This window comes from Vanessa cardui, chromosome 17 (assembly GCF_905220365.1).
Source record: "Vanessa cardui chromosome 17, ilVanCard2.1, whole genome shotgun sequence".
In the NCBI taxonomy this organism is placed as follows: domain Eukaryota; kingdom Metazoa; phylum Arthropoda; class Insecta; order Lepidoptera; family Nymphalidae; genus Vanessa; species Vanessa cardui.
Window position 1 is genome coordinate 11308291 of NC_061139.1, and position 22415 is coordinate 11330705.

At 33.7% G+C, this 22415-nt stretch overlaps 1 protein-coding gene across 2 annotated transcripts in view; it reads left to right on the top strand.

The window, feature by feature from the left end:
• Positions 1–22415, top strand: part of LOC124536899 (rho-related GTP-binding protein RhoN-like) — a 158993-nt gene that overhangs the window by 95126 nt on the left and 41452 nt on the right. For both annotated transcript variants that reach the window (XM_047113555.1, XM_047113556.1), the window contains one exon: positions 15325–15475. In XM_047113555.1, the coding sequence (XP_046969511.1) occupies positions 15338–15475 (138 nt within the window). In that variant the 5' untranslated portion in view covers positions 15325–15337. The remainder of the gene's footprint in view (positions 1–15324; positions 15476–22415) is intronic.

The window sequence follows — 22415 nt, forward strand, 5'->3', positions numbered from 1 at the left end:
TCCTGTAATTATGTTCTTTAACTTTCAATTAACTTCACCCTTTTGCCACTACGCCGTTCAAATTGGATTTAAGATCGAAAAACTTATCCAGATATGTATAATAGAAAAGTGTACGAATAATCATTACTTGGTGATAGGGCTTTGTGCAAGCCCGTCTGGGTAGGTACAAACCATCAGTTATTCTACCGCTAAATAACAGTATCAGTACTCAGTATTGTTGTGTTCCGGTTTGAAGGGTGAGTGAGCCAGTGTAACTACAGACACAAGGAACATAGCATCTTAGTTTTCCATATTTTTTACAGCGTCATTGTCTTTGGGTGATGGTGACCACTTACCATCAGGTGGCCCATATGCTAGTCCGCATATTCTATTAAAAAACTCGAACGGAGTTCCTCTCCGTTGATAAGTTTTCTTGGAACAAATTCCAACACGCTGTTCCAATGCGGCTTAAATACACATGTTGCAGAATTTCATTCAAATTAGAACCAGCAGGATCTCACAATGTTTTGCTTCATCGTTGAGCACGAGATGAATTATAAACACTAATTAAGCACATGCGAATTCATTGGTGCTTGTCCGGGGTTGATATAATTATTGATTGCACTCGGTCTAACCACTGGGCCATCTCAGGTGAACAGTATTTGTAAGGGCTTCAAGCTTTCTATTAATTCTATTTCTGGTTTTGGGTTATCTTGCAAATTGATTTGGAAATATTATATTTAAATAAAACTAATTATAACGGATGAATCGCGTATATTAATTATTTTTAAACATCCCGACGTTTCGAGCACTTTGCAGTGTTCGTGGTCACGGGTAGACTTTTAGGTAGGCGATTCATCCGTTATAATTAGTTTTATTTAAATGTGTAATAATCGCGAAAATTTAAGACAACATTATGGAAATATTATATTATATTGTGATATATAAATAATCATAAATTGATATGAAAAAATCACGTAGAGTTTCTTGCACCGGTTCTTCTCAGGTCAGGGTGTTTTCTTTTCCGAACTGGTAGTGTTTACTTTACTTTATTGTACATCACACAAAAAATAAATAAATACAACATGGATTCAGTCTGAATAACAAAAGCATATAATTTTGGCGACCTTATCGCTACTTTGCAATCTCTTCCTGGTATCCAACGGTGTAGCTCATAGAATATGAGGTGGATGGTGCTGTAATAGTAATTAGTTAATAGTTTAATATGACAAAGAATAAGTAATTCCTCTTTCTTTCCTCGGAATTGAAATGTCACATTTATTCACTTTCGATATGTTTTTTTTCTGAGCTGGTTAACGCCCAAGGTTGACCCCTGACGAAAAAACTTAGATGTAATAATTATATTTCATATAATAATGTACAGTCGGGGTAAGAAAAATGTCACTATAAGATCTGTTTTCATGTGCTCAGTATGAGCGATAATCTGCTCTACTGATGGAGAATGACATATTGCGTCGTAATGATTTGATGTTTAGATTCAAAAGGTACCAAGAGTTTAAGACTTGATAAAGGAATGAATTTGAAAACTGACAAAGGTTTTCTTACTCTGGCTGTGTTTCATTTGTTTACTTTTACTACATCGATGTATTTCTATTTGTCACTATTTTTTAACTTCTAGGCGGCCTTTAAAAACTATTGTTGAAGTTTGGGAGTCATTGTGTGCTCCCCCGAATTTCAACATAAGGTGGAGACTTTATTTGATGTATCGATACACTGTGGTTTACCTTATTATAAAAATAGTCGCCCGCGATTTCGCTTTTTAGAGGTTGGTTGTCATGTGTTAAGCAAAAACCTATGTCCTTCCTTGAAGCTCAAGCTTGCTTCACACCAAATTTCACCAAATTCGTTTTATTGGCTTTATCGTGAAAGAGCGACAGCTAGGCAGCAGAGTTACTTTCACATACATAATATTAATATAGATATAGATAATATGACGTTTTTCTTTTGTTATATATTTTTTTAACTGTGTATGCAACAGCAGCCTGTAAATTCCCACTGCTGGGCTAAAGGCCTCCTCTCCCTTTAAGGAGCAGATTTGGAACATATTCCACCACGCTGTTCCAATCCGGGTTGATGGAATGCATATGTGGCAGAATTTCTATGAAATTTGTCACATGCAGGTTTCCTCACGATGTTTTCCTTCACCGCTGAGCACGAGATGAATTATAAAGACAAATTAAGCACATAAATCAGCGGTGCTTGCCTGGGTTCGAACCCTCAGTCATCGGTTAAGATGCACGCTTTCTAACCACTGGGCCATCTCGACTCTTGTTAAACTGTGTATATCACAAATAAATTCATCCATACTCTATTCATTCATTTAACAAGGTATCTTTGACTATCGTAGCGTACAGATTTAGTATGACAGTATAAGCGTGTCAATGACCTATCTCTCGATTTTAACGTTTCTCCCGATCGTTCTAAACAATCCAAACTGTAATTCCACAATTTGCTAGGATGTTAGATCCGATTCTGTTGCTTTCATGCCGAGTTATAGTATTCACAACTCACTAATTCGTGTCATATAATGATCGTTAATAATAAATTAACAGATTTGTCATATGCTATATTCATATATCTGTCAGTGCTCAATAGTTACTGATAGATTATAATCTATATCGTGAGATCGTAAACTAATCTAACTTATGCTTACAATTAAACTATTCTTTTAATGATAAAATCTATCAGAGTGAATTTTAGTTTTTTTTTTTTTAACATCTAAGGTCATTATTCACAGTTACATAACAATTCTTACATCACATTATATACATTAATTAATTTCAAAAATTTTAGGGTTTCGGAATAACTTGATTTAAACACTATTTTAACGTTTGAGGTACATTGCATATTCTTCTTTTATTATTATAAGACATACATTCGACTAAAAGATGGGAAATTGTCAGGTCGAGACCACATTTACATTTATTTTTAATACGCAGGCTAGTAATTATTTCAGTTTAGTTTGTTTTCAGTACACTCTACCGAAAAGAATCGGGAAAAAACTCAGTAGTAGTAACTACGTTTTCAACAAACAAAGTTAATATATATCCTGCCTGGAAGTCAATAAGTATTCGCTACGCTTTTTTCCATCCCTCAGAATTCATAAAGCGTTAGCTTATTCCAACCTCTGCGGTCGAGTGGTGTGTACACCGGTTTTCATGGTTACGTCACTCTGAGGTCCCGGGTTCGATTCCCGGCCGAGTCGATGTAGAAGGTTTATTAGTTTTCTATGTCGTCTTGGGTCTGGGTGTTTGTGGTACCTTCGTTACTTCTCATTTTCCATAACACAAATGCTTTAGCTACGTACATTGGGATCAGAGTAATGTATGTGATATTGTCCAATATTTATTATTATTTAGTCATGCACTCTTATCGTCATGTAGGTTTCCTCACGATGTTGTCCTGTACCGAAAAACGTGATGAGTTATAAAAAGTAATACCAGATTCTAATCACTGTCATCTCAGCCGAAACTTTCCGCTTAGCCTTAATTAAATTTTGTTTTGTCGTATTCGACATTATAATCGACTTCCACCCACGTCGCATAAGACTGATCGCGCATTAAAATTCGTTTAGTTTGATCATGATTGAGTAATAAAGTTCCTAAGATACAGACTTTTTGTACTTATAATATTAATCTTAATACTATTTGCCCGCCAAACTTCACGTTTATTCAACAGATTTTTAGGAATTTTGAAACGTATGACAGGTTTTGTTTTGATATAATTTCATTATAAACTGACGTCATCTATTCAAACGTTTTACTTTTGTTTTTATTTATATACCGCCGCTCTCTACCCGGCCAGTACCATTTTTCACTCTCTTAAATATTTCTTTCTTTAAATCGTAATCATTTGTTAAATGGCAATCAAGAATTGTTTTTATTTTTCCCCCTATTTCCGCGGGAGCTCTTGACAATAAGACCATAATCGTAGAGGAAAGAAACAGGGATAGAAAGAGGTAGTAGGTAGGGGAACATTAAATAGTAAAGTAAAGTAAAGTAACAGCCCGTACATTTCCCACTGCTGAGATAAGGCCTCCTCCATTAAGGAGAGGTTTTGGAACATATTCCACCACGCTGTTCCAATGCGGGTTGGTGGAATGCACATGTGGCAGAATTTCGATGAAATTAGACACACGCATGTTTCCTCACGATGTTTTCCTTCACCGCCGAGCACGAGATGAATTATAAACACAAATTAAGCACCTATATATAGTGGTGCTTGCTTGATTGGGCCATCTCCATTTAATCATATTTATTTATCTGTTTTGTTTAATTATATATTCTTTCAACAAACATCAATGTTGATGTTCCATGAAGCGGGTGTCCGATGTTAATATAAGAATTTCGCGACAGAAATTTACAAAACGGTGCATGCAATTTTGTAAATGGTACCTCGTAACTTTACATTTAAAATAATATTTTTAATCAACCCAAGGAATTATATTCAACGAAAGGTTCTCTTCTGTTTCAATTTTTCATTTTGATTATTTAAAAAATAAAAAAACTACCGCGAGAGACGCGTTAAATGAAAATTTAAAATTGCTCGTTGATTAAAGTAAATAGTGAAATTTAATTTATAGTTATGTATTGAGTTTCAATACAGGTTTCTCACGGTTTCGTCGCTTTTATTCATTTTTATTATATGAGGATTAAAAACATATGTATATTTTTTACCCTTTCACGAAAAAATTACTGAATGGATTTTGATAAACGTTTACACTAATTTAGGTTATACATGAGAATAACACACAGGCTTAATAATGATTTTATGAAATATTGTCATAATATAACTATACACATCAAGTATATTTAAATGTTTAAAAGAGTAACTACTGAGTTTCTTGCCGGTTCTTCTCGGTGGAATCTACTTTCCGAACCGCTGGTAGGTTCACTTAATTGTTAATTGACGATTCAAAAGTGCTTGTAAAAGCCTACTTGAATGAAGTTTATTTTGATTTTGATTTTTTTGAATAACCGTGCGAAGCCAGTGCCTGTAACTAGTATGTTGTAAAAACACGTACAACGAAAGACACTAAACAAATGATTTATTTCATCAGATATGTTTCATTCAAACGTTACATATTAAACGTTTCAATAGGGTATAACATCCATCTAAAGAAATTTCATTAATTCTTATCTAACTTACAATTTCCGTTTATAAATGAATAAATAACCTAAACACAACAAATTAATGTTAATTAAACGTTGAAACGGAACAAAATTAAACTTAATGTAATTATATTACAAGAATAAAACTTATCGGATCTGGAGATACTCAAACGGGCAACAACCATTATGTTCTCAGCGAAATTTGTCAATTTGCCTAACATTAAAAGTTTCACGATTAGAAGATCTCCTTAATTCCTTTTCGACCCTGCAAAAGAGAATTGTTGAAGTTTAAATAGATTATATCCTGATTGAGCTTATATATATCTTTATGTTGAACGTCTGTCGTTAAATGTGAAGTTTTAAATATTGATTTATATTAATGCCTACCAGCACAGGTGTTCCCCTCCACTTATAGCTTCGTTCCGTTCTTATCTATCCGTTTCTTAAAACGTATGTGAAGAGGCATGGCGGGAGCTTCCGGACTGTAAATAGGTACTGGCCGTCTACTTTTAACATTGGAGCCTACAACCACTGTTGAAATGGAGTCATATTCCCAGACCTGCCTTTTTTTCTCGCTGGAAAAACGCTTTAAGCGCTTCCCTCACATGATGAAAAGTGGGGAGTGTGTGGGATTCCCCAGCGCTCTTGACACCGAGAGCGCACAAGCACGCCGGGTTTACCCGCTAAAAAACCAGCGGTACCCTCTCCGTCTTTCGGCGGACACTAAGACCTGCCTGCCTAGCCATACAATATACAAAAGACAAATTGGGTTATTTGATTGTAACCATCAAGGGAAGATCTTTATGTCACCACACGATCACGCTGATAAAATACCTATAAAGTAGAAATACATTTTAAAAAACGTAGTTTTCCTTACGACGTGTTCGATCACAGCCAAATACGAGACAAATTATGAATATATAAACATTTCAAGATCACATTAGGCAATATCACTATATTATATAACGATAAAATACAAAAATAAATCTTATAAAAATATTCGAAAAAGTTTTAATAACGTATACGAAAATAGACTTTACAGATAAATATATTTGCATGCAAAACAAAATACATTCTCTCAAAGTTCTATCCAGTACGTCGTACACAGACATCTAAACAAAGTAGATCGAAAATACTCTCGAGAAATAACACCTCCGTGTACCGGAAATCCGCAAACAATCTCCTGGCAACTCTCCAGCGAGATACTAGACCGATATTATATTCCTGTCCGTCGGATATGTCATTCTCTCGTACTTTATTCGTATTCGTCATTATCTCGCAAAATATTTCGCAGATATCCTTCCTTAATGCCTTATTAATACTATGATAATGTCGTTTTAAACTTTTGTATAAACGAATTACACACACAACAATAACAAAATATATATGACTCTTAGCGTATATTGTCAAAAAACACTGATAAAATGTCTATGTTTTATAGTTAGCTAGTAATCGTCCGCGTATTTATGGTCGGTTAGTAACATACAACAGTTAAAGTAACTTGCAAATTGTCGTCAAATATTTAACCCTAATTAGGTCCATCTAAGTTCGATATTTAAACAGAAGATTAAATACCATATATTTCATATTCTAACTTTATTACAATACGTATAAATAGTCATTTCCTGTTTAACCCTTCTATACCTCTTATTTATTCTGTGCATTATTTCATTCTTCTCGATTTTGTGTAGGCTGTGCATTATTTATCTCGTGATAAGTTAGGGCTAAAATCTAAAAAAAATACCTCTTATAAATAAGGTTTTTATTAAATTCTGCAAAGTTAAACCGCAGATTCAGCTAGCTACATATTTATTAACACATTCTCAGACAAATACATTTTTCTATCCCGCGAACGACGTGAACCTCAAAACAAAAATAGAAATCATTCAAATTCATAACCGTGTACAAGTCAAGTTGACTTTATATAAGGTAAAAGCTGAAGGTTATTTTATCAATAGCGTAAACCCCGAAGTCGTACAAATATATTTATTTCCATTATAATACAGTAAGCCGAGATAAAGCCTTGATATTTCAGTGATTAGAACACGTCTTAACCGAGGAATGTGGATTAAAACCCTGGTAAGCATTCATATAGAACAGATATGGCCCAAAGGCCAAAGTTCATCTTAACCAATATTTAAGGGTTTAAATCCATCAATCCAATCCAATCCATCCATCACGAGTTCGGCTTGAAGGAAAACATTATGAAGAAACCTGCTTGGGTCTAATTTAAATGAAATTCTACCATAAATGATTCACCAACCCGCAATGGAGCAGCGTGGTGGAAAATGCTCCTAACCAAAACAAACTTATGGTATAAAAAATTATGCCGAGGAAATTATGCCCCAAATTTCAACCAATTGTAAGTGAACCCCATACTGGGGCAGCGGCTTGGAATAAGGTCTTAAAACACATTACCAGCTGTAACTTCACTTTACTTTTACTAAAAGTATAATTATGATCCAACGTAATGTTCCATGTAGATTTTTTGGTACCCAACGGGTTAATATCCCTACCTGTCCCTAAAGTAATTTAACATTTTAAGGACGCGTTTTCGTGATACGTTTTCCGATCTACGGGGACATGTGTAATAAATTTTGTTCAAGGTTATAAGCGTGACAAAGTTTCATACGTGAACGTTCGTGAAAAAGACAGTTTTGTGAAGAAGATTTGACAATGTCACTCAATGGTAGATCTTTATTCAAGAACGTTTAGGTAGGTCACCACCCACGCATTACTTATGCTGTAATGCATTTTAGTATCTTAACCGATGATTGCGGGTTCAAACCCAGGTAAGCGCCGTTGATTCATGTGCTTAATTTGTCTTTATACTTCATCTCGTGCTCAGCGGTGATGGAAAACATCGTGAGGAAACCTGCATGTGACAAATTTCATAAAAATTCTGCCACATATGTATTCCACCAACCCGCATTGGAACAGCGTGGTGGAATATGTTCCAAAACCTTCTCCTCAAAGTGAGAGGAGGCCTTTAGCCCAGCAGTGGGAATCTACCAGCTGTTGTTGTTGTTGATGGTGGTGAGCTAGTGTAAAGTATAGTGTAATGCGTTGATGTAAGCATTGGCTAAAAATATCGTAAGTTCAATAAATGTATATCTAAGGACAGTGGTGACCATTTACCATAAGGTGACAAATTTAATAAAAAAGACCTTGAATATACTTTAAGAAATTCTACTGTCTAAATTGAATATAGAACTTAAATGAAAAGTTCGTAAGTTGTGCTTAAAGTTAAATGAAAAATTATAAATTAAATTTTCTTCAAAATATTTAGCTACAATTTCTAGTATGAGAACGAAATTAAAAAAAAAATGTCCGATTTCGTCACATATTGGTACGTAAAGGTGCTTCTACAGTGGCTGTTTGAGATTATTCTGTAACTAAATTAATCAATTAATTTTGTTTCCACCTATTTAAAGGTGTATCTAAGTGTGTGTGTACCAACACATTTGCATTGTGTATTTTTTTATGTTTACCGCCTGAAACGGAAACTTGACTTTGGTGATTAAATTTGTTTTTTACAACTTAATCCTAACTTATATTATGCAATAGTGAATTTATCTCTTATGCTTTTACGTCTAAATTACTCTACCGATCATTGTAAACATATCACCCGTGAAAAACATAGGGTAACTAACACTTTGCCTTCAAACTAACAACAACAACAGCTTGTTAATTTCCCACTGCTGGGCTAAGGCCTCCTTCCTTTGAGAAGAAGGTTTTGAACATATCCCACCGAGCTTTTCTAATTCGGATTGCTGGAATACACATTTGGCAGAATTTCTATGAAATTAGACTCATGCAGGTTTCCTCACGATGTTTTCCTTCACGGCCGAGCACAAGATGTATTATAAACAAATTAAGCACAAGAGTATTCAGTGGTGCTTGCCTGGGTTTGAACCTGCAATCATCGGTTAAGTTGCACGCGTTTTAACCACTGGGCCATCTCGGCTCTTCATTTCACAACCTAACACTAGACTAAAATATTATTTCGACTCTACATATAGTGTAGATACAACCTTTGCCAATTTCCCATCAGTGTGAACTTAGCTTTACATATACGTAGGAAGTCTGCATGTTGCATTTTAATTTTAATCAAGCATATTGATTTTATCGTCACTCGACTAATGGGATGCACTTTGCGTTAATTAATGAGACGTATTTATTTTTACACTAGCAACACGCCCCAGCTTCGCGGTGGTGCAATGATGATACTAAATACACTACAGAATTTTAATTGAAATAATATTTATAAGTACAATTATTGATTCGGTTATCGACACTTCATTGTGGGACTCCCGTCACTTCCTTTACTGGTACTGCCTGGCACGAGAAAAACAAAAGGCGGTGGATTTTGAAAGGGCAGGGCGGAAGAAAGCTACATTCGTGGATGGGCGGGAAAAGGATATAATTATATACAATAAGCGGATAAATAATATATGTATCGATTGATAAATTAATATAGTGACATAAATTAATGTTGTGTTAGTAGTTTTATTACATATTGTACATCTATGTACATCTATTATAGACAAAATTGACGACGACGAGTAATCTGTACGCCGGTTTTCATGGGTACGCCTCTCCGAGGTATCGGGTTCGATTCCCGGCTGAGTCGATGGAGAAAATGTTGGATCTGGGTGTTAGAGGTACCGTCTTTACTTCTGATTTTCCATAACACAAATGCTTTAGCTACTCACCTTGGGATCAGAGTAACGTATGTGATGTTGTCCAAGATTTATTTATTTATTTATAAAATCCTTACTCTCGAATCACTATCAAATATAATATATAATTTTATTGATCTAAGCGTACATAGGGACAGACAGCAGTAAGCGACTTTGTTTTATACTACCTATCTAATGATAATGTCACAATGTAAACAGTCTTCATGTTTATAGTGTTGCCAATATATAACACATCATTTAATTGGTGGTAGACTTTGTGCAAGCCCGTCTGGGTAGGAACCACCCACTCATCAGATATTTTACTGCGAAACAACAGTACTCAGTATTTTTGTGTTCCGGTTTGAAGAGTGAGCCAGTGTAACTACAGGCACACGGGACATAATACCTTAGTTTCCAATTGGCGCATTGGCGATGTGAGGAATGGTTAATATTTCTTACAGCGCCATTGTTTATGGATGTTGGTGACCACTTACCATTAGGTGGCCCATATGCTGCTTGTTCTATCTATATTCTATATTATCAAACTGTAATATGAAGAACAATATCTGTGTCTTTATGTAAACCGAAAAAAGTAATACTATGTATAATAACTATGGAAAAAAATAGGCACCTAATTAGGGATATGAATATAGTTCGTTTAAAATAATCTACTTTTAATACATTACATGTTATATATTAATAATAACTGAAAGTTGAATAGGTACTGCCGGATAATTTATACCTAACAAGGGTATACGATTACAGGAAGTGGAGTATATATTTAAAACCCCAAGTTACTTTGTAGGCCCATAAAAATAATTTGACTCATCGCTACTAGCCGGCGATTTACGAGCCCTTCCGATTATATCGTTCATTTTTAAGGCTAACGACACAGAAAAGACGAAGGTTTATGCGTATAAAATATTCTCTCGTAAAAAAATATACTACAAATCGTAATATTTATATGGCACCACGCATTTTACATAATAGTATGTGTTTTGTTATTACACTGTTAGTTATTAAAAAAGTTGAGTCCATTTTTTTCTAGTGCTCCGTGATCCTGTAGTGTGTATACCAGCTTACATGGATATGCCACTCCTAGGTCCCAGGTTCGATTCCCAGCCGAGTCGATGTAAAAATCTGTTGTCTTGGGTCTTGGTGTTTTTTTGGTACCGTCGTTACTTCTAATTTTCCATAACGCAACTTTACCAGCATTGGAAAATATATTTGATGTTGTCCAATATTTATTTAATTATTTTTATAATATAAATATTTCAGTAATTGAAGGTCGGCTTACAAATGCCTCCTCAGTGTCGTTTAATTATAATTAATAAAGAAAGCAAAAGAATTGTATCGTCTGATATATCTATAAAAGATATAAATATTTTATGATGACTTGTATCAAGATCCTAGAACCATACTAATCGATTTATAATTAAGAATTTTCGTAATCGAAGAAATGTGCTAAATTTTCCCGTAGTTGGTGCGCATGCGCAATCAGCACCATTTTGAGTTTAATTCTTTACAGCGTAAAATATGTCATTACGTCCTGTGGTTATACAGTCACTACCTTGTATGTGTGCTTGTTTGCTTATAACAGACGATAATTTTGGGATATGTGTAGCGTTTGCTGTTTGTGCCTAGTTTCAAAAGAGCATCGACGGGGGATTCACCCAACGAGCGGGCTTGTTAAATTCAATTCAAACTAGTTAGTTAAACCCCAATAACTAACGGTCCTAGCGACGTGAAATCCCCTATTGTGGTGGTGGAAATCCACCTGGTATGACTTAACGCTTCGAAAATTTCAATATGACCGGTGAATATTACTTGAAAATAGTCATAATTATTTAATATTGATTAGCGCATATATTTATACTCAGAAACAAAATATAATATATTAGCATTGTTTAATACTGATTCACAAATACTTGTCTTCCAAAAACAAAAAGTCATAAGTCCGAACTAAGAATACCCTCACATCCACTTTTTGTTATTTATCAACATTTTTACTAGTGATATTCGATAATGAATACTAATCTTCATAAAATAATACTTCACTATCTAACTAACAAATCTGTATTAATATTATAAATGTGAATGTTACTTTGTCTGTATGTCTGTCCGTCGCTCTTTCACGGCCAAACCACTGAAACCAATTTGATGAAATTTGGTGTGAAGCAAACTTGAACTATCAAAGAAAATCGAATATCAAAAAAAGAAAGGACATAGGCTTCTTTTTTACCTGACACATGACAACCAATACCCAAAACCGCGAAGCCTTGGGCGACTACTTGTAATATATATAATCATATATTGAATAATATGCATTGTTTAACACAATATATACTAAAGATTTTTACTATTGTTATACATATTATGGTACTACGTATTGATATGATTATCTGATGGTGTCCAAGCAGCCTTAGGCAACCGTTACCGGTAAATTGCTGTTCACATCATTTAATTTCTGTAAGTATTATTGCAGCTTCATTGTCTATGTATACTTATATTATTTTTTCACATGTACAGTCAGTGTAAGAAAACCTTCGTCAGTTTTCGGATTCATTCGTTTATCAAGTCGTAGACTCTTAGTACCTTTTGAATCTAAACATAAAATCATTGCGACGCAATATGTCATTCTCGATCAGTAAAGCAGATTATCGCTCATACTGATCACACGAAAACGAATCTTTTCTTACTCCTCGATAGAATTTGCATATATTTTGATTTTGATTACAATTAAATAAATTAACAACCATTGAGAATAAAGAAATAAAAGTGAATGATACTGTCCATTAAATATCGCTTAAAATTAAAACCAATACAAATTAAGTTTTAATAAAACTGATCGAATAAAGGTCGCCTGAAAGGGACATATAGTTTTTTTTTCTTTGCGTAACTATTTCTGCTAGTTCACTCTGTATACCGCGTAGAAGAAATTCGTTGCAAAAAAAACTTTTTGCCGCAATAGATCGTTCCAGCCTTACGGGCATTGCTACGCTACAATAGTTTTAACTAAAAATATGTTCGTGTATCCGAAATATAAATTTAAATTTGGAATATGTATACATGTACCTATGTATTTGGAATGTGTATAATTAAGTATGTGTGTAACTTAATGCATCATTTGTAACTAAAGCAGGTGTTGACATCCATTATTATTTTGTATCCTGTGAATATTTTTATTGGGTTCGAACGAAACTGGTTAGTGTTGCCAGAATATCAGCGCTGTAGTAGTCAAACAATAGCCATATCACCGTAACAGTAACCTTTGCTAAAACGTACCTTAATGTAACACCAATCATTATATTGTTTCGTAGTTTGATACATTAGTCTTTTTATTCTGTATCTGTATTGTTACAGATAAATAAAAAACAAACTGAAAATTTAATTTAATTAGGATAGACCAAGGAGTAAAGTTAGACAGCCATGTCATAATTATTTTTATTGCAGGTTTTCTAATATTGTCTCCAATTAAATGCCATATCTAAAATTCGCAGAAATTTATAAGCCTTAATTAATTTTATGCCTTAATTAAAAGTATTAAAATTCACAATTCAAATGCCATTTGACATCTGTCATTACTGAACAATAACCCAATATAGCGTACAGAACTCAACAATAAAGATGAGTACTGTATACACGTACACGGTATACATCAATATCTTTATTCAAAACAGTATTAATTATTTTGATAGAAACAGTGTATAAACAGGAAGTACAGACAAACTTGTAACCAAATTTCCGCCTTCGCGAAGTCAACAAATTCCTTCGGCACTCGCTTCTATAATTAAGTACCACAGACACTAATAACTTTACCATTAAAAATATGTATATTTAAAAAAAGAAGTCTTAAATAATGCTATCTTTTTCTTCCAAATGTCAAATCTAGTATGACAGAGAGAAAACAGTGTCTAATTAACACACGCCTAAAAAGTTTACGTTTAATGTCGGAATTGATTTTGCACATTTTTTTTGTATTGTTAAGTTACTATCATAAAACCTGTCTAAGAGAGATTGCTATAGCGATAAGGCATACTGCACGCTTTTGACCTGTCGTATATTCCTGTACTGAAATAGCTGGGCAGTTAAAACGCATTTTAATCGATGGTAGCGGATTCAAACCCAAGCAAGCACCATTAAATTTCCAAAGAGCGTTTTTTGCAAGCCCAATCAATACATATTTTTATAGTGTTATTTTAAGGATAGGGAGGGACCCCAGGTGCACATATTGCCATTATAATATGTATAAAAATATATTCTAGGTCAAATAAGGTAGTTTAAAAGTAGAAATACTATTTTGGTGTGGTGCCAACAGGCCTTGTAGATAGAACCTACTTCGATTTGAAGTAAGCGTTTTGCTCTCCATATAAAGATTTGTTACGAAATTCAAATACCATTTTTGACAAAACACTGGCCGGTCAATGCATCATTCTATTTTTAATTTAGAAAAATAAATGTGTCCCATAGACCTAATTCTATAGATTCGTATTATACCTTTCCCTGAAATAAAGGCGTAACTGAATATATATTGTCCCTACCGTATGTAATTATATAAAATTCTATAGAAAAATGGATCGATTCTTTCTTATAGCTTACGTGATGAAAATTTTACATAGAGGGCGACCAAATACAAGATAGACAAATGTGGTCAACATTACCTTTGATCCTGCAACGTGACTGAAACGAAACGATACGTCACCAACAGCCTGTCAATTTCCCACGGCTGGATTAAGGCCTTCTCTCCCTTTAAGGACAAGGTTTGGAACATATAACACCACGCTGCTCCAATGCGGGTGGCTGGATTCACATGTGGCAGAATTATTGTGAAATTAGACACATAAAGGTTTCAACACAAGGTTTTCCTTCACTTCTGAGCTGGAAATGAATTCCAAACACGAATTAAGCACATGAAAACTAAGTGGTGCTTGCGTGGGTTTGAACCCGCAATCATCGGTTAAGATGTACGCGTTCTAACCACTGGGCTATCTCGACAATCGATTAGAGCAAATTGGAGGCATTATACTAGGGAAGGTAGATCCCACCATTAATTAGATTGGAATTATAAATGCCCTAAAACATGTAAGGACGTATTGTTAACTCCCCTAATTCGAGCGACGGTCGCCTAACTGCCTATATTAGACCTGATGTGTAAGGCTAAATATAATTACTCAATCAATTATTTACTTATATGGGCATGGAAAATGGCTTATAACAAAAATAATAATACTATCTTAAGGCAGTTTGCATAAAACAGCTGTAAATAATTGAAAACAATCTATATCACTGGTGTGAAGGTTTCATTCTTGCTCATACATCTTATTTTCGTAATATTATACTTTCACACACACAAACGTTGTTTTAATGATTGTTAAATATATTTTTAATTATATCTGTTTATTTGAAGAGAAATATGTGGATAAACGAAGATCGCGGTCTAATAGAATTGTTGATGGTTCTTTTAGGCAAAATAATTTTAGCATTAGTCATTCTTGTATGTGTGATATTAAACATTAATACTTTGTCCACAGATTTTCCTGTAAAATGTGGTCGGGCAAGAAGTGCTCGGAGGGAGGCGCTGGTACTCCCACTGAGGAGGAGATCAAAGTTGTCCTGGTCGGAGACACACAGTGCGGCAAAACGTCGCTGGTCCAGAGATTTGTCACCGACAATTTTGTGGAGGTAGGTCATTTTTAAGCAAAAAGATCAATTGGTTTTTTTTTCATAACTATATATCAATCTTATGCTATTAACATTATAGCGTACCTTTTTAATTCATAATCACCATTTATACTAATGAGTTTGTTAAATAATTCAACTATGAGTTCCAATTCTGATTAACCCGCTATCCTTTTTTTTCTACTTTACTACTATGAACTAAGATGTTATGTCCCTTGTGCCTGTAGTTACACTGACTCACTCACCCTTCAAACCGGAACACAACAATACTGAGTACTGTTATTTCGCAAGAATAACTGATGAGTGGATGCTACCAACCCAGACGGGCTAGCACAAAGCCCTACCACCAAGAAATCCTATTTCAAATGCAAAGTTGGTCGAGTATAGTCTGTTCCACAAGAGTACAAAATTCAAATATTCTACGTTTACATCGAATTGACGCGATGTCATTGATCGAGATACAAATCTATGTATAATATAATATATTCACTATTGATTTATGAAAAAATGGCGTTTTGAACTTCAATGAAAATGTCATTGCAACTTTGATTGCAAAGAGGATGTAGGTACTTAAGTGGAATATTGTTGTATTATAAATAGAGATACATTAGTAAGGAATTTAAGCTGAGATGGCCAAGTGGTTGGAACGCGTGCATCTTAACCGATGATTTCGGGTGCAAACCCAGGCAAGCACCACTACATATATATAAATATATATGCTAATTTTGTGTTTATAATTCACATCGTGCTCGACGGTAAAGGAAAACATCGTAAAAAAACCTGTATGTGTCTAATTCATGTGCATTCCACCAACCCGTATTGGGACAGCGTGGTGGATGTCCCAAACCGTCTCCTTAATGGGAGAGGATGCCTTAGCCCAGCAGTGGGAAATTTACCAGGCTGTTACTATTTAGTAAGGAATTCTCAATAGTGCGCCATATAGCAAAGGGCATACACAAATATAAGGTTTGATTAACTTTATTCTTTGTTTGAAACAAACTATAAGTAAAATATCGATATCACAAATATGACAGTAACTCTGTCTGTCTGTCTTTCATGACCAAACCAATGAACCGAATTTGATGAAATTTGTTATGATGCAAACTTGAACTCCAAGGACATTGGCTAGTTGCCTAACACTTGACAACTAACCCCAAAAATGAAGCGAAGCGGCGGGTAACACATAGTTTGTTATAAATTTCAAAAAAATAAGCCTACCAGAAGAATGTATAAATCCAGCTGAAAAAACTCGTACTATATAAAATTTTATTTTAATTAATCAAAAACACTTAACATTATCGCATGTATCTTATCGTAAAATATCAAAAACAGCCTTGATAGAGCTTTTGTTTATCGTCGTAGGGAACGAACACAATATCCGTGGAATCGTACAAACGCTATACGATAGTACGTTTTGATGAAAGCGTTCCACTTTCGAACAGAAGTAGGTCTTGCGTTTCGGACTTTGTTTTTAATTTTACATTTGTATATCGGAGGTCTTATCAATATTTCATACTGGCATGTATGAAATTATAATTTACTTGGTGGTAGGGCTTTGTGCAAACCCGTCTGGGTAGGTACCACCCACTCATCAGTTATTCTACCGCCAAATAACAGTACTCAATATTGTTGTGTTCCGGTTTGAAGGGTGAGTGAGCCAGTGTAACTACAGCCACAAGGGACATAGCATCTTAGTTCCCAAGGTTGGTGGCACGTTGACGATGCAAGGAATAGTTAATATTTCTTACAGCGTCCTTGTCTATGGGTGATCGTGACCACATATATCAGGTGGCCCATATGCTCGTCTACCAACCTATACCATAAAAAAATACATATCAGGAACGTTACGAATCTCACTTCGTACCTCACTCGTGGAGTTGAAAGCGACTTATAGTGATAGCCTGTCTTGAGCTGGATATAGTTGAAGAGGACGACCAATGAAACGATGCATGGATGGTGTGGAAGATGATATGACAAAAAAGAATGTTACTTGTAAGATAATGTTAGGTAGAGGAGCATGGAAGAAGAAGACATGGTACGCCCCAAGTGAATTGGGATAAGGGAAGGAGGATGATGTAATGTCGACGGTGATGTCACTTTCTTTTTCGATTTGCATCTGTTGATATTATTTTATTGTTTATACATAACAAAAGAAATCAAAATCAAAATGAACTTTATTCAAGTTTATTTAGACGACCTCCAATGTCGTGTGGTGTGTACACCGGTTTTCATGGGTACGCGACTCTGAGGTTACGGGTTCGATTCCTGGTCGAGTCAGTGTTGATTATCATTAGTTTCCTACGTTGTCTTGGGTCTGGGTTATTGTGCTAACGTCGTTACTTCTGATTTTCCATAACACAAGTGCTTTAGCTACTTACATTGGCATCAGAGTAATGTATGTGATGTTGTCTGATATTTATTAAAAAAAAAATTATTATTTATTATCAAGTAGGCTTTTAAAAGAACTTTTGAATCGTAATTTTACAATTTAGTGAAGCTACCACCAGTTCGGAAAGTAGATTCTACCGGGAAGAACTGGCAAGAATTTCTGTAGTTACTCTTTTTTACATTTAAAAATACAAATTCATGTTAGTTAAATACAATTATTTAAATTAATACCTATATACTGCTTGGAAGTCAGTGGGTAACAACATCGAAAAATTCAAAGTCATTGCATAAGTACTCTTAAGCCTACGAAATAGATCATAATAATGTACTCCAAATCTCTAATATTGTACACCTTAAAATATATATACATAAAAGTTCGCGATGGTATATGTCTATATCTCAGGGATAAACCACAATAACCATTTTTTATCCTTAACCTTTTACGAGAAATAATGGCTTATTCTCGAAAAGATTTTAGGCAATACAGCATTAACCCTTAATGGATAATTACTTAATGCATAACCATTAAGAACGTTAAATACATTTTGCATTAAATATATATTAAGATGGCCCTGAACTGACTGAAAAAGCAGATAATCTTATATAGTATATAGATATTCTGTAGTATATTTAGTATGAGCAATGCACATGGGTTATAAACTCAAACACAAACTCAAATAACTTTATTCAATATAGAAGCATTACACTTTCTTATTGATGGTCAATTGAAACACTACCACCGACTGAATAACTACCGGGCTATCACGGCTATGGTTGACTTTTATTTCTTATTTTACTATCAACCCGCCCCGGCTTCGCACGGGTGCAATACTGATACTAAATATACTACAGAATTTGTTCATTTACGACACCACATTACAAACTTCTACAATTATCAGTGTGTCTTTACTATATTGTCCATGTATTATATACGAAAACCTTCCACTTGAACCACTCTATCTATGAAAAAAATGCATCAAAATACGTTGCTTAGTTTTAAAGATATAAACATACAAAGCGACATAGAGACAGAGAAAACGGCTTTGTTTTATACTATATATGTGTGTGTATGTATTTATTCGGTTTGTACGTAAAAGTTATTAAATAATATATAAAATTCTTGTCCTCGTATCGTTGTTTGAAGTAAAACAGGGAGGTTGCTTCATTTTTCATCTAGGAACACAAAATTTCGATTCAATCTAGAAATGCTTTTAGCATTCTTTCCAAGCTCTCTGCGGTCGTAGTTGGTATAGTATAGTAAAACAGGCAGTTAATTTTCGACTGACCAATAGCAGACAAGCAAATTAGCTAATGGAAAAGCGATTGGTTAGTCACCATCGTTTGTTTTTTTTTTCAATGCCACACGAGACCAATTTTAAACACATATTAAGCTTGTGAAAATTCAATAATTCTTCCCTTGAACCCGCAATCATTCGTTAAGATGCGCGTGTTCTAACCACTGGGTCATATCTGAAAAAGAGTAAGTACTGAGTTTCTTGCCGGTTCCCTTGGTAGTATCTATCAATAGTAGCTTCACTTAATATAGTATGTTAAATTACAATTCAAAATGCTTATATGTAGCTTCCTAAATAAAGTATAATAAGTATGTATTTAATTAATAAATAATTAAAATATATAAGTCTGTATTTTGATTTGATTTGATTTGGCATAAATAAAATAAGACTTATTATTGTTCCACGTTAAATTTAAATTAGACAAAGTAATAACAATTACAATCTAGATCAGAAGGCACCAGACACTACGTGGAGAGATTACATAAAGGGAGACGTGTCTGAAATGATTATTACCCTGTCAAATGGAAAATATATTTCGTCTACATTCCTAGACATAGGGACTGACGTATTACTGGAAACGTTTTAATGTAATACCGATATCACTATTCCAAATTTGAAATATCTAATTTCATGGAATCAGATGGTACAGAGATTAAACGAGTGAAGTTAAACGAAAGGTCGTGAGTTCAAAGCGAGCATAATTTGGCTATATTGTGTGTAATGTTGTGTATATTTTTTTTTTCAAAATTCTTTGAAATACGGACTAAAAACTCTTTTGTTGTAACAAAAATTTATGCCTAGTACTCTTTAGGTAGAATTAGAAGAGAAATTAAAGTTTAACTTATTTATGTTCTAAACAGTACCTAAATAACTTATGATCAGTTATCAGCACCGCCAACAGGCTTTGGCTTTTTAAAAGGTATTATTTTTCAAACATCAGCAACTCTTCCCTCCACAAGGGAACTATGTAATGTCCCTTGTGCCTTTAGTTACACACACTCAAAAACCCTTAAAACAATATCATAATAATACTAAGTATTGTTGTGTGTACAAAATATGGTGGGTGGTACCTACCTATCCAAACGAGCTTACAAAAAGCAACCACTACATTAATGAAAAGTAATGAAACATAAATGATATATTATATTCAAACATTATACATATATTCTTAAATAACATAACTTTGTACTATGAATGTTGATTCTTGGTAGTATTCATCAAATTGATAATTATTGAATTTTTTTCTCAAATTAAATTTACTATATGATTTTACAAAAATTACCAATTTATCTTGTATGAAATATAGAGGCTCAATTATAAATAATTTTATTATATACTGTCGAATCTAAAAATGACTCCAGAAATTCAGTTAAATTTGATAAAAACTTATCCTGTACTGCTATCAAAAACTATTTTACGAGTAAACAGCGGTATGACTAAATTTCCATTACAAGAGTTCACGTACGAACCACAAGGGAAGCTATTAAAAGTTCAGAAACCCTCTGGCACTTACCTACATACATATACAATATAAAAATGCTATAATAATCTCTACATATAAAAAGTCACCTATACACTTCCTACTAATATTATAAATACGAAAGTTTGTGAGGATAGATCTATGTGTGATACTCTTTCACGATGAAACTACTGAACGCATTTGGATGAAACTTTACAGTTATATAGTTTATATATTAGAATAACACATAGACTACAATTTATAATTATATAAAACCGTGCAAAGCCGGGGTGGATGCTAGTAGATCATATATCTAAATGGATTCTAGTGTGGTTTATATTAATTACAAGAGTGTTTGTAAGGTTATATGTTTAATATATTATGTGTTAGGTTTATTTATATTGCCTTGATACATTACTTTTAAATATTTTGAGAAGAATTACCATTTCTTCATGACTTTATACCATTTTAAGTTTAGAAGACATTAAATTATTTTATGAAGCAATAATACTTATTCAATCATAAAATAGATTGATACTGTATCTTGATAATGGCAAAAAAATAATACATTATCAACAACTTAACAAGCAATAACATTTATATAAAACAAACACGCTTTATAATAACGTCCTTCCTAGAAAACTAATTTTACTACAAGGTTAAATCCACTTAACAATCAAAACAGCCCTTAATGTAATTACAAGCGAAATTTGAACGTGTATATCAGCTTAATATAAACAATAAACTTTCAAAACACACCCTTAAAATAACTTGACCTTGAAATTTCATTTCCATGGCTGTCAATAAATAAAAAAAACCGATGACATCGTTCGAGTCAAAATCGATTTCGGATATAATACAAAACTCGATAAAACTAGCTCATCGCCCGAAATATAATAAAATAAAAGTTTACACAACACGTCCTAAAACAACATCCTGTGGGCTGTTTGTTGCCATACTTTGTGTAATCTATATGTAAAGGATAATGGATTCCACTAAGGGTTTAGTTATTTTCAATAGACTTTTGAATTTGGAATTGTAATAAAAAATAAAAACTTTTTGTGTTTGGAAAAATAAAATAACTTCACTCATTATTAATTAATCTGTAGGCAAAGTTCTTCACCTTAAGATCTATTTTCGTGTGCTCAGTATGAGCAATAATCTGCTTTACCGATCGAGAATATATGACACTGACAGACATATTTTGTCAATTCAGTAGAAGATATCACATCTAGTTTGAATTTAATGACTAATTACATCATTAAAATATTTCATGTTGATCTAATGCTAGACGTACTCCAAAGATTGACACACTATTTTGAACCAAGTTATCATACTTTGTAAGTTTAACTTTACATGCAGTTGTCAGCTTAGTTACAAAAGGTACTAAGAGCTTATTTCTTGATAAGGCAATTTGAAAACTGACGAAGGTTTTCTTACTCTGACTGTACATAGTACAAAACAATTCGCTCTCCGCTGTGTTTTCGATTAGATCTTGTTAGCTACGCAAATGATTAAAATGCGGTTTTCATCAATAAACATATGGATTCAAGAGAAAGTTTGATATGTAAAATATGTGCATAAGAAAATTCATTTTCCTGTCCGGAAATAAATAAGAATGTTACTTATTCGTTTGTTTTTAAGTTGTATAACATATACAACTTATTGTACTCATATTTTATGTAGCTAGCCAATTCATTGTAAAAATAAAATAAAATTACCCATCATATGAATAGACGGAGACAAAAGTTCAGCCCCTCTCCTTTCTCTATGTCTTTATTTAAAGTCTTGCTTTGCATTC